Source organism: Xenopus tropicalis, chromosome 1 (genome assembly GCF_000004195.4).
Source record: "Xenopus tropicalis strain Nigerian chromosome 1, UCB_Xtro_10.0, whole genome shotgun sequence".
NCBI lineage: Eukaryota > Metazoa > Chordata > Amphibia > Anura > Pipidae > Xenopus > Xenopus tropicalis.
In genome coordinates, this window is record NC_030677.2 from 59,288,785 (window position 1) to 59,303,411 (window position 14,627).

General features: G+C 37.8%; 1 protein-coding gene across 3 annotated transcripts in view; it reads right to left on the reverse strand.

Annotated features, from left to right (window-relative positions):
* The window catches only part of gab1 (GRB2 associated binding protein 1), a 70,711-nt gene that overhangs the window by 30,037 nt on the left and 26,047 nt on the right, over positions 1-14,627 (reverse strand). For 2 of the 3 annotated variants that reach the window (XM_031895509.1, XM_031895510.1), the window contains exon 2: positions 1,548-1,842. In XM_031895509.1, coding sequence (XP_031751369.1) covers positions 1,548-1,842 — 295 coding nt within the window. Of the gene's footprint in view, positions 1-1,547; positions 1,843-14,064; positions 14,205-14,627 lie in introns of those variants that run through there. The other variant, XM_031895511.1, reaches the window with a different exon arrangement.

Consider the following 14,627-nt stretch of genomic DNA (forward strand, 5'->3'; position numbering starts at 1 on the left):
TTTACACTATTGCTATGCAATCTTGTGTGAAAATAAGATTTTATGTACTGTATATACTCGAGAATAACTGCACATTTCCCACCCTAGGCTTATACTCGAGTCAATAAGTTTTTCCAGTTTTATTAGGTAAAATTAGGTACCTCGGCTTATATTCGGATCGGCTTATACTCGAGTATATACAGTATATATTTTTATATATATGTATGCTCCTTTTGAATTCGATCAGTTTAGGATATGCACTATTATTGCAGAGCCATGCCATTGTCTGGATGACAGCATTTGTTGCTCCAAAACCTGTTTAGCATTAATGGTGCCTTCCCACTTATGCTAATTTACATTTTACACAGTGGACTCTTTAACAAACACTGGGCAAATGTGTCAATGTGCAGTAACACATAGCAACTTATCAGTGTCCCAACTGTCCCAAATTTTGCATAATAATAATATATATATATAATTTTTTAAAAGGAATTGCGCATTAGTTAAAAGTTCTCCTTCAGAAGACTAGTGCATTGAAATCCATTTTTCAAAAGATCAAACAGATATTTTTGTATTTCATTTTGAAATGTGATGTGCAGCTAGATATACTCAGTTTCCCAGGTGCCCTCAGCCATGTGACTAAAGGTGACCATATACAGTGTGATCCACTCTTTTGGCGAGGTCACCAAACAAGCTGGTCTTCTCTCGATATGCCCACTTACAGTGGACGATATCATTTATAACCATGGTTACATAGGCCTTCAGACCAAATGCCACACCACTAAGCTGATGTGATCCCCAATCTGATGGGAAAATCAAACCTACCCGACCGAGATCTGCCCAATTTTAGGCCAGATACTGGTAGGGTAGTGCTCATAAACAGGCAAATAAACTGCCAAATCAGTCTGAAGGACATTGGCAGCTGAAATTTGCCCATGTATGGCCACCTTTATGTCATTCTTTACTGTTGAGCTTCAAATTGGAGTGAACTCTGCCTATCCCCCCAACAGCCGATCAGTAGAACAATGGGAACGTAGCAAGATGCTCCCTGACACCTGTATTGCTAAAAATTCTCCCATGCCCCATCTAGTGGTAGATATAATAACAGAACTCAATAGTAAAAATCCAAGTCCGGCTCACCCAATTTTAAAGTTTATTTCATGTACCTTGTTTGGTAAAGTAGGACATATGTGAAGTTAAGTTAATAAATGGATACGATTTTAAACCAAAAAAGTTATAGATGATCAGAAGTTATATATATTTTTACACACCATTTAGGGAGCATATCTCCAACTTCTCCAAATATATTTTTGTGCACACACATCCAAATATATATGTTAAAAGAGAACTCACCCACTTGATATTGCATTCAACTGCTGATCACATAAATAAACCTGAATATATTTACCAACATGTGTCAGAATTCAAACCAAATTTGACCAGTCGGGCTAACTTTTTCTGACCAGGTCCCACCAACACAACAGAGCTATCAAACTGCTCAGTACATATGCAGATATCGGTGTGCATGCATTTAAAGCTGTACGTACTTTTAAAAAAAAAAATCTTACCTTCATCGGTGGGATTAAATCCACAGATATCACAGATGTTTCGAACCCACTTATTCATTTCTTCCTCACTTTCTGCCACTAAATAAAATACTCTGTCAATGGTCTTGATGTCAAAAATATAACTATTTTCAAATTCCTTTTTGTTGAACACCAACCCAGCATCAACTTGTTCACACAAATTTAAGTCAATAATGCGGATTGGCTTCTTTGCATGATCATTTTTGTAATACTCCAGCACATCTGGGTCTCCTGTTAGACGTCCACTGCGAAGGACAAACCATCTCCTCTTCCATGCCTGCATAAAAGGGGGGAAAAATATATCACTATGGGTTTTCTAAATTCCATATCTTTTAGTTAATATACCTTTCATCCTTAGCCCAAACACATCTTTGTTTGTAGCCTCTGGATATTGTCTAATGTCATATGTGTTGACTGCATTTTAATCACAAGAATGTTCCATGGTATGGCCCATGGAAATGGTTATAACTTAGAAATGAAGATAGGCATAGGCGATAGATTTTCAAGCTATAATCCTGTATGTATGTGTGTGATTCCAGATGATTGAAAGGAAACTTCCAGGTTTTTGGCTAACACATATATATGTGCTAACTATACAAACCAGCAATAAGGAACGGTTCCTGTTATTTTGTAGGCTGCATATGCAAATATTTTCTTTGCATGCACCTTTCAAGAAATGATTTTTCCAGCATTATTATTGATTCATAATAATATTTCCCCAAAATCCATTGCACACACTGTCATAAACATTGGCGGGAAAAATAAGTAATATTTTCAGTGATCAAATCTTTGCCAATGCAATATGCCCAGCCAGCAGAGGGGTTCTTGAAAAAACAATTACTGTATATACTCGAATATAAGCCTAGTTTTTCAGCACCCGAAATGTGCTGAAAAAGTCACCCTCGGCTTATACTCTAGTCGGGTGCCATGGGTCCCTCCAGACTAGCACCCTCTGTCCTTTGTGTGCAAATTAGGCCACCCGCAACCAGACCCTCCAGTGCCCTGGCCCGCACCCAAATTCATCTTTATCTACCATCCTCACCTGTCCCATTCTGCACTAGGCATGGCACTTTATATTCTATATAAACTATATACAGTTTTGAAGGATTGAGCTAAGGGGTGTAGTACACTTAAGTTATCATTGTTGATACCATATTGTTTTTGTTGTCCCTCTTCTCCACTTACAGAGCTAAATTACTGTTTTTCTTTAAAATAAATATTTAAAAACATATACCCCACTGATGCCTCAATTAATGTAATTTTATTGGTATTTATTTTGATATTTGGATCGGCTTATACTCGAGTATATACGGTAATTGAATCATTCTACTTTTTTCATGTGTCTGACTCAATTCTTTCTATTGGCCCCTGAATTAAAGGAACAGTAACCACAAAAAATGAAAGAGCTTTATAGTAATAAAAATATAATGCACTGTTGCCCTGCACTGGTAAAACTGGTGTGTTTGCTACAGTAACACTACTATAATTTATAAGTATTATAAGCTGCTGTGTAGCCACGGGGGCAGCCATTCAAGCTGGAAAAAAGGAGAAAAGGCACAGGTTACATAGCAGATAACAGATAAGTTCTGTAGAATACAATAGTGTTTTATCTGTTATCTGCTATGTGCCTGTGCCTTTTCTCCTTTGAATGGCTACATAGCAGCTTATTTATATAAATTATAGTAGACTTTCTGAAGTAAACACACAACTTTTACCAGTGCAGGGCAGCAGCACATTATATTTTAGTTACTTTTATACACTTTCATTTTTTGGTGTTACTGTTCCTTTAAGCTAAGCATTTCGGGGCTCTTTGTGTATGTGGACAGAAATGCATACAATCAGGCTGTTAGGTCTGAATTTGAGGACAAATCTTATGAGGAACACTTAAGCAGTCAGTCAGCTTTTGCCTTTAAGCTTTACTTGGCGGTACATGCAAAGGACAAGAGAGCTCGGACAGGCACTTGTAAGCCTACTTTAAGTAAAAAAAAAAAAAAACTATTTTTTTCTTTAGATTTGAAAACCCCTGTTTCTTCTTCCATAATCAACAAAAGACACTAGGAATCCTGACAGCCAAAGATAAAATGGAATGTTGCTTAACAATTTTTTATATGTGCGAAACATTACATTATTGCCATGCTCAGACTTGTTGACTCCTTGATGAGAAAAAGTGTTTTCCGAAAGTCGTTGTTTTGTACTGAAGTATTTAGTGATCAGGAAGATAATAAAAAGGTTCAGCTTATTGTGCATTCACTTCCTTCTAGAAGTAAAGTATGAAGGCAATATTTTGTGCATAGATGTATGCCTATTTCCATTAAAGGAACAGTAACACCAAAAAATGAAAGTGTATAAAAGTAATTACAGTATAATGTACTGCTGCCCTGCATTGCTACAACTGTTGTGTTTGCCTCAGAAAGACTACTATAGTTTATATAAGTAAGCTGCTGTGTAGCCATGGGGGCAGCCATTCAAAGGAGAAAAGGCACAGGTTACTTAGCCGATAACAGATAAACCCCCATTATATGGCCTTTTCTCCTTTTTCCCAGCTTGAATGGCTGCCCCCGTGGCTACAAAGCAGCTTATTTATATAGTAGCTTTTCTAAATCAAAAACACCAGTTTTTTGCAGAGCAACAGCACATTATATTTAAATTACTTTAAAACACTTTAATCTGTTGATGTTACTGTTCCTTTAATAAAACTACTTGGAAAAACAGATACATTTAACCTGTATTCTTTATAGCTAATTAGCAATTAATTTAGATGCAAGCCACAGACTGCAGTAGGCTTTATTTAACTAGCACAGCCATGCAGCATGCATTCAAATCAATTCCTTATTAGCCAACCCAAAAAGATAGACTATTAAAATTAAAACTGGGACTGGGCACAGTAACAGCCAATTTAAAATTACACATTTAAAAATAGGACATGAGCAATCACACATAGTAAAGGGAGAAGTTTAACAGGTAGAATTGATAAATTATTTTGAATGTCCTTCTGCCAGGTCCTTTAAAGAAGCAGGCCATTATACAATGAAACCTTAAAATTAGGGAATGTAAAATTAAGTTTTCCCTCATTTTACACCATTATTTGTGGTCCAATCAATATATAATGCATAAGGAATTTCCCCGATTATACATTCTCCTGGACTGTACACCACCTCTGTACTTTGTATACTCTTCCATAGGGACAAGTGTAGTCCTAGAAGAAAGACAATAGGTAGCAGCTAGAAGACATAAGTCGCTTTGGGTGGGGGTCAAGATGCTTATAACAGCACCCTCTATAATTGCAAGTCAGCAGTTACAAGCAACAATAATCTGATAAGCAAGGGCACCCATACTTGCTAGTGATTGCCATAAAAGTGAATATTTGAGGGTGGAGGCTATAATTACAGTTTTGACTCCTGCTCATGGACAAAACATTCAAAATCACCCCATATACCACAGCCTGTAACATAGTGCAGATCAATAAAAATAATCACAAATAGTATAATATGATGTTTGATTCTATTTGCACTTGCCAGGCACTTTTCTCATTACTGGTTACTTAGAATAATGAGTTAGTCATTACAATAGCGATAGATTAGACTAGAGTTTGAAGAAAAAAATCCCCAAGTGTTCATTTTAATAAGGCATATACAAAATGTCCTCAGGCTATGAGTACAAAGAGGAGTTTAGTAGTTGAATAAATGCTACACAAGAAAACTGACATCAGCAGCCATGCTAATCATAGCACAAAAGTGTCTCTGTTTTGTCAGATTACAAAAAATGCTACACAGAAAACACTTTGTTAGCTGAGAATAACTCGGATTCTTACAGCTGCTTCTATTTTGGAAGTTAACCATTTAAGAACAAGCTTCATAGCAGTTTGTTTTCTCCTCAATATTACCATGTCTAGACATGACTACGTTGCTCAAAAACAGGAAGGTCCAATAATCCAATAAGAACACAAAAATAAAAGTTCATTTTAACAGGCAAACATATAATTTTAGATTATAGATTCCTTAGAAGCAAAAAATGTATTTTCTTTCTTTTCTCAGACTTTGGCAGATTGTACCTAATATTACCATATAACAGTGATCCCCAACCAGTAGTTTGTGAGCATCATGTTGCTCATCAACCCTTTGGATGTTGCTCCCAGGGGCCTCAAAGTAGGTGCTTATTTTTGAATTTCTGGCTTGGAGGCAAGTGTTGGTTGCATAAAAACCAGTGTAAAGCCAAGCAGAGCCTTCGATAGGCTGCCAGTCCACATATGGGGCTACCAAATGGCCAGTTCTAGCTCTTATTTGCACCCCCAGGAACTTTTTCCATGTTTGTGTTGCTCCCCAACATGTTTTCCATTTAAATGTGGCTCATGGCTATAAAAGGTTGGGGATCCCTACCATATAACATAGCAAACCATGAAGTTGTAGTGCTTTTTCAGTTGTTGGCTGGAAGGAGGCATGCCGCTAATTAAAAAAAAAAAAATTAAAAAGGAAGGCCAACTGAAAGTTGCTAAGAATAAGCTCCTGTTTAACTTTATTTGAAAGTGGCACATCTTTAATAATTCAAAATAAATTGAATTCAAATAATTCAAAGGATTTGCAGTTCAATTTATTGATACATTAACTGCAATTTAATCTGCACAGCATTATTAAAAAGTAAACCTCATTAAACTATCCAACATAGTGTTTGCAGGAAAGTTTAGAACCAAATAGGTATCTCCCAAAATCTTACAATAGCATATGGTTACCATTCGTGCCCATGCGATGGGGATCTACCCTGTTTCAGAGCTGCTGTACCTGTGGGGCAAAAAAAAACCCTGTGAATTCCCTACATTGGCAGGCATTCAAGCAACCAGCTTAGGAGGTCCTTCAGCGCAGAAGACGTCACTGCGCAAACTGGCCAATCAGGGAGTCACAAGCAAAATTGGCTAATCAGGGAGCCATGAGCAGCACCACATTCCACCATTCTCTGTAAACCCGAAGTGCCTCCCTCACTGGCCAGTTTGTAAGCTGAAGTCCTCTATCCCGAAGAAGGCCTGTGATACTTTTTTCGCTCTGCTGGGGGATTATACATGGTATTGCTTATGTATAGATTTTTATATTTACTGAGGGTGTATCTGTAAAATTGAAATGGTTTATTAGGAGTGTGTCTGTCAAAATGGGCGTAGCCTAAAAATTGGCCGAAGCACACCGCCATTATTACCCCTGTCCCTGGATTTTGCTCCAAAAATTTGGTCACCTTACACTAGCAATATTTAGTTTTTCCAAAAATGGCAAGTAAAACAAAGCCATGGCTGCATTTACATTTTTCACCAAACAACGGATCATTCCATGAAAGCGCTACCATCTTATTTGCCTTTCGCAGTGGGCCATAGCATACAGTCAGAGCTAACAGGAGACTTTATAGGATGGGGGCAGATTGACAGATCACAACCTACAAGTCAGTAGTTGCACAGGTCAAGATATAATGGGATGGATAGAAAATGTAAATGTGTAAAGTACATGGAAGCTTTGCCATTGGATACGACATGGCTGTTGGAAGGGAATGCTACATGCTGCATCCGACAAGATAAAAGCGAATGGTGTCTGAAAGGGAGCATTAAATCTAAATTTCCTATATCTCTCTCACTCATACACCAGAGTTAATTTAAGCAGGAACCGCTACATACTATCTAGTAATAAATGCTGTGAAACGCCTCCTCCTCCCAAACCCTGCTTTTTCATCACCGGACACTGTTGCTCTTCTGCCGCACACCTGCCACAAGTCTCTTCTGGGTTCTCCCTCCCAACCAGTGTTTCTCACTTTGTCTCTCCCCTGGGGGTCCCCCCTAAAGCCTCTTTCTCACAGATTACCGGAGCAGCACCCCTATTCTGCACACACTACTGCTTCCCCACATGCCAAAGTTTTTATCTTATGTGAGTAACATCCAGGTATTTCCCCCTATTGATTAAATAACACCCAGTTTCCATTGCATTAAAACATACTGAAAACATAGAGAAAAGGCACTACATAGCAGATTGCAGATAACCCAGGCAGAATACAATAGTGTTTTATCGGTTATCTACTATGCGTGCCTTTTCTCCTTTGAATGGATGCCCCGTTGCTACACAGGAGCATTCTTTATATAAACTAAAGTAGTGTTTGAGGCAAACACATCAGTTGCACCAGTGCAGGGCAGCAGTACATTATACTGTAATTAGTTTTATACACTTTAATATTTTGGTGTTACTGTTCCTTTAAATTGTAAATGTATAAAAAAAAAAACAAAAAACTTTAATTTCTCTTTAAACAGCAGTGTAAGAACACAGCCTAAGGCTAAGCGTGCAATACTTTACTCATCTACACAGCATGTTGCTTCAAAGACTATGATGCATTCTGCAAACTATGATGGTGTGAATTCTATGCAATAAATCCAGTTTTTTTTTTTTTGCTTCTGGTTTGAAAGAGATTACTGAGCAATATAAACTAAACACCTATAAAAGTCATTCTGCAGAAATATTTTTGGGTGTCTAATGCACAGCTGTTAGAAATGAGTTCAATAAACAGGACTTGTGCTGAACATACATTTTGCTTTTTATCAAATAGGAAATATCTATGGTGTTTGTTATTTCTTGCACTATACTGGAAAATTCAGAAACTAAAGTCTAAACTTTGCTTCTTATGAGCACAATCAAAGTAACAATTCACTAAAAAAAAACCTTCTGTAAAATGCACTGCTCCTTATCTTACAGCCTAACAGGCTAAAGGTGTTTGGGTTACGGCTTGCTGATACAGAGGGCTTCCCAACAGACTGCTGATTTATTTTGATTGTGCTTTTACAAACCAGGAAGATCAACCTTTCCTTTTTAAGAATTTTCTATTTTGTGCAAAAAACATTTTTCTTTTAAAACAATAAGCAAAAATCATTTTAACAACAAACTCTGTTCAATGAACTAATGGTGACTGTCACATTGTGCATAACTAGAAATATCTATAACACTAACTAATGCAGATTCTTACAGGTGTGAACAATACAGGGGCTTACAGCCTGAATCTCAGGTGTTACCAATGAAGGGGCCAGTTAGTCTCAAGACTGATACCATTTAAAGCTTCCACAAAGGTATCACAGCAGGGCACATAGTAGGGCACACAAGGAAGGGGCAGCACTGCTAATAGGAGAACACCTATGTTAGCATATATTTATTTTATTTAACATTACAGCATATTATGAAACGAAAATAGGCGTCCCTGCTATGGAGAATGCCATTTATTGTTCATTCAACTAGCCACATCCACAATGATATCATACTACACCTCAGCACTTCCAGGCCTATCCTGTTCTGACTTTTTGAAATGTGATTTTAAACATAACAGGCCTGTATGAGTGAATAAGGAGCTTGTGACAAGCCTTCAAGTGAGGCAATATCTGCTCAGAGAAAGGCTTACTGCCAGCTAAGGAAATAAATAATGCAGATTTACATGCTTAATACATCCATTAGAGAAATCCATAGAGAAAATAAAAAATGAATTCACAGTGAAACATTAAAACTGAAGTTATGTATGGTAAATGCGGGGCTCTAGTAACAGCATAAAAAAACAAAACAAAAAAAAAAGTGCAGGTATGGGATCCGTTATCCTGAAACCCATTATCCAGAAAGTTCTGAATTATGGAAAGGACACCTCCCATAGACTCAATTATAAGTAATTAATTCAATTTTTTTCCCTTTTTCTCTGTAATAATAAAACAGTACCTTGGTACTTGATCCCAAGATATCATTAATCCTAACTGGGGGCAAAACAATCCTATTGAGTTAAAATGATGTTTAAATGATTTTTTAGTAGGAGATCCAAATTACGAAAAGATCCCTTATCCAGAATGCCCTGGGTCCCGAGCATTCTTGATAACAGGTCCTATACCTGTAGATGTCTTATATACAGAATATAAATTTAGGTATACAAAGTTCCACAAGAACCTGTGTCCTATTTAGTAACAAAGGCCTTAATCACTAAGTTAAAAAAAAAAAAAAAAAAAAAAAAAAGAAGGAGGTGTGAGTAAGCACAAAATTAAAATGTAGGAAACTGTTTTCCAGGAAGTAGAATAGTATCTCACTGAACAAAATAAGGAAAAAACATACTCAGTGGAAGTTTCCATTAGGGTGACAACGATCCCAAATCATGTGTTCAGCAAGCACACTTGGATAACATTTCCTGTTTTTTAACCATTATCCCCAAATGGGGAAAATAGCAAAGCCAGTTCTGTTTTCACACTATTGAATAAACAACATTCTGTAAAATAACAGAGACTGTCTGTCTGTAGTCAAAGCATTTTGCAGGGAAGTTTTTGATCAAAGAATTACTCGGTGCGTCCCAAAATCAGTTTTCACAGGAAAATTCACTATTAAGGCTGATGCCACACGAGGCATAGGGCTGAAATTTTCGGCAAGCGGAAAAGCGCTTGCCGAAAATTCAACCCTATGCCTGTTACTTGTGCCTGCACCCGAATGAATGGGATACGCTCGGGTGCAGGCACATGTAGCCGATATACGCATGAAAACGCACGACTTTGCATTCTCTCGCGTTTTCATGCGTATATCGGTTACATGTGCCTGCACCCGAGCGTATTCCATTCATTTGGGTGCAGGCACAAGTAGCAGGCATAGGGCTGAATTTTCTGCTTGCCGAAAATTTCAGCCCTACGCCTCGTGTGGCATCAGCCTAAGGTGTGGCGTTTTGTTGCAGCAACAAAACGTCCAAAAATTTCTTTCCATTATGGGAAGTGAGAACAGCTGCAGGTAAAACACAAGGTAAATAGCTTAATGGTATAAAAATGCGGTAGCTGACATTCAGGCCGGACTGGCATTTTGTAAATTTTGCCAAATGCCAGAGGGGCTGTTTAAGATGCCATAAACAGTCACAAAAAAAACCCGAAAAGCTATCCGCTGTTGGACATGCTGTAAAAAAAATACAAAACAAAACACTTCCCCCACCCCCATGCTCTTCCTAGGCCCCAATTTGCATTTTGTAAAACTAAAATTACCATGGGACAAATATTAGGATGTGGAAACATGTTACGGTGCTTGAACTCTCTAGCTTGTTCAGCAGATCCAACACTGGTCATTTAATGTATGTGTATGTGTCAGTTGGTTTAAATATTTACAATTCTTTCTGCCAGAATATAAAAAATATGGGAGTATATGCATGATAGATTTTGCCCAAATTTCCTCTTTTAAAATCTGGCAGCTCTCTTTATTGATGGAAGCAGTGATTTCTAAGGACTTTGTTGGCCATGAAAAATCTTTTTTGCACAGTTTCATAATTTAAGTGCACTTGCAAGAGAAAGCAGCCCTTTATCACCAGTGGAGAGAGAGATTTCCAGTGGGTGACAAAGCTTTGTGTGCCATAGCCCTGAACAATAAGGGCTGATGCCCCTGTCTTGACATTTTCTTCAGTTGTTGAATTACAACTTCCAGCTGTAGTTAAGCTACAGTGACTTAAAATTTGGGCCTTAAAAATGGACATTAGCACAGAACGCCCTGATTATTTGAAGACAAAATAGAAAGAGGTAATGAAGAACTGCTGCTTATAATCAGTTGGCAAATGTTGCGAATAACTGAGGAAATTAGGCTCAGAGCTAGGACAAGGAGCTTTGGTAACCAATGCAAAAGAGACAAACTGCAACTCCACAACATTACCTCTAGCCTGGAAGAGTTGGTGGCAAATGCTGCCATGGCAATGTGGAGTTGAGATTGGACTAAAGAGGAGATGCTCAAATAGTATGCTGGCATACATACAGAAATAAATATATTTTCTTGAATATACAACTTAACCCCAAATAGGTGCCTCTGCTGCCTACCCTTATTTCTGGCCCTGATCATGCCAGCATGCTGAATTGTGAGCAGCACAGAAAGGCAGCAATGCACCAGACATTATTTATAACATTTGCCTTCAAAAGAGAGGGTTTGAGCAATGCCAGTAGTATCTGTGCAAGTACATACATTTTCAAAAATGAGTTTTTTATGATCATAAAATTGCCAATCCAATATATCGCGTCATGGTAAATAATATATTGTAGCCCTTACTATTTACCTCCAGGTGTATTTTTTTCATAGTTTGGCACCTTCCAACATGGTTGTATTTCTTGATATCTCCTGACCAAACCATTGGTCTCACAGGCTGATCCTCCCCAGCTGTACCTTTTACAGGGGAGAGATCTCCCAAGACCAAACACCTGTTTTTAAGGCACAAGACCAGGATTAGAGGGACAGGTGTGGGGGTGCTGCAACCACATAATACTTTAGTGGGTTGTGCACAGATCCACAGAAAAGCAGATGGACTTCAAGTCCCAGAATCCATCACTTCACAGTGGAAGAATGTGTGGGAGGGGTTGCATTACAGTGAGCTTAATGAGGGTGGTTTATATAGTGCTTATGCACCTCACCTACATAAGCCTAACTAAATGAGCTCAACTGAACAGAGGGAGGATATATTTTTCATTATAAAACCTTAGTACATCAGGAAAGGGAGTGGGATGTCAAATTTTTTTTTTATTTTGTAGCATCTTGTTGTGCCACTGTACCCTCCATAGAAAGGGGAGGGCAGGTTTTACCCTCATTTATTGTCAATGTCTGACAGGTGAGTATCACTCAAAAATGCAGGGCTGAGAATTTTCAAATCATGTATATCTGTCAGGCAAAGGTGCAATTGTGATGTCTTACATTTACTCTGAATGGGTGAGATTTCTCTTTTTCCCCCACCTTCAGAGGAATAAATAGATATGGTAATGTGGCAATGTCAAGTGTAACCCTTAGAGCAATAAGACACTGGCGTTTTACTCCATGTTAAATTAATAATAGTAATTACTATTGCACAAAAAATCCATCAGTGTGCATTTGTGTGCAATTTGAATAACTTACCAGCTCTGATTTATATTGTGGCCAGTGGCAAGGCATTTTGGCGCAGTTAACACCTGTGTTTTATTGCAAGAGTGGAACGAGGGAATCATTTAATTATCATTGGACTGCCTGTATCAATTTGACAGCAACTCTATGCTCACCACTGAACCCGGCGCAAACCATTGTATTTTTGGGACTGGGGTAGCTGGGAAACACATACGCAACTGCAACTGCAGTTAAAAGGCTGCTTTTTATTTCCTATGGGAGCACGCACCAACCTGCCTACCCGTCGTATTTAAAAAAAACAAGATATAGGGGGCATTATTCAGAAGCCCCATTTTTCTAATATTAGTATCTCTTTAAAGGCAGAATATCTACAGAGTACTAGTTAGGTAACAACCAGTCTCTCTCATGGTCTTAATTCTGTCTCCCATTGTAATGAGAACAGCCCTAATAAAAATGAAAGTGAATGAGCAAAAAAAAATGTTAAAGTGAATAAAAAAAAAAAGTAGTTAACATTTTTTGTCAACCTTAAAACAGGCACAAATCATGGAGAAAATAAAATGGCAATAAGCACAATCATTTAATATTGCTCTTTATTATTTATCTTTAATATCTATCATTGAATTATTTGTCAGTGGTGGCAGGTATTTTCCAGAGCACACATACATTCAATTTAAAAAATCAGGACACTGAATGGTTTTAACAAAATTATGGCAATGCAGTGGTCAAAATTGCTACCTTGTTGTATTCAAATACAGGTATCGGACCCTTTATCCGGAAACCCGTTATCCAGAAAGCTCCGAATTACGGAATGCCCGTCTCCCATAGACTCCATTTTAATCAAATAATTCAGAATTTTAAAACTGATTTCCTTTTTCTATGTAGAAATAAAACAGAACCTTGTAATTGATTCCAACTAAGATATAATTAATCCTTATTGGATGCAAAACAATCCTATTGGGTTTAATTAATGTTTCATTGATTTTTTAGTAGACTTAAGGTATTGAGATCCAAATTACGAAAAGACCCCTTATCCGGAATACCCTTGGTCCCGAGCATTCTGGATAATGGGTCCTATACCTGTACTTAAGATACACATCATCAATAGGAGTCATAAAAATGCAAAGTTTTTCTAAACTAAATCATAAATTTCTGTCTACATGCGGAAGGAAAATATGAATTTTTAAAATAATAGTGTAAACAAAAATGCCAGTAACCACATACTGGAAGGCAAGACGACCATTTATCCCAAATTTAAATACATACATTGCTAAATGCATAGAGCAGAAAACAATAATGTAAGGGTGGGGTTTGTTTAAGTGCTCTTTCCTTTGTTATAACAATTGACTGAGATTTCATTTTTTACTACCCATAGATTTTGCATGTTATTTTTTTTTTTTATGTTTCAGTATTTACAACTGATATGATAATCTTTTAGAAATAAGTTGCTGATTTAAAATTTGAACAGAGCTGCATCAAGAACATATGGGAAAGATCATTACATATGCTTTCATCCTCAGTAAGTCAGGTTGAGAAAGAGCAGGATTGATTACTGAGCAGCATGCCAGTTACTTTTCATTGGGAGCTACAGGATCTGAGGGGAGCAGAATCAAAAGGGCACATGCCAAGAGAAAACAAATTCTTACCTTTGTTTCTCTGCAAAACAAAATGGTGACTTGTCCAGTCTGAAAGTAAAGCGTGTTTAAAAATGCAGGAAGGGTCTCTCTTCCCCGTTACCTTCCCATATCTATGCAGTACCCCATCCTAGTAACCTTTGACCAACAGGAAGCAGACACAATGGCACTGGAAATAACAGCGGCTGCTATAACACAGCCCAATTTAATGCATGGGAGGGGGCAGCATATCCCTCTTCACAGCTGATTTTAACAAAAGAGCGGCCACAGCCACTGTCTAGAAGCACCCGTTTGGAGCAGAATACTAAAACATTTGAGATGATGATGATTATCCTTTACTTCTACAGAGGTGATGGATTCTGCAGCACTTTACAGAGAAATTAATCAATGCCAGTTGGGTTTATAATAGAGTATCTTGATCACATGCACACTTAGGGAAATGGCACACAGGGAAATGACTAGCACTTTTAAGTCCTACATTTTTAAGTAGCTAAAGTGGAAGAAAGTCTAGGTGTCTGCAGGCAATTCCCACAGAAATCAGTGGGAGCAGATTGGGGCGCTTTGCTGCCACATGT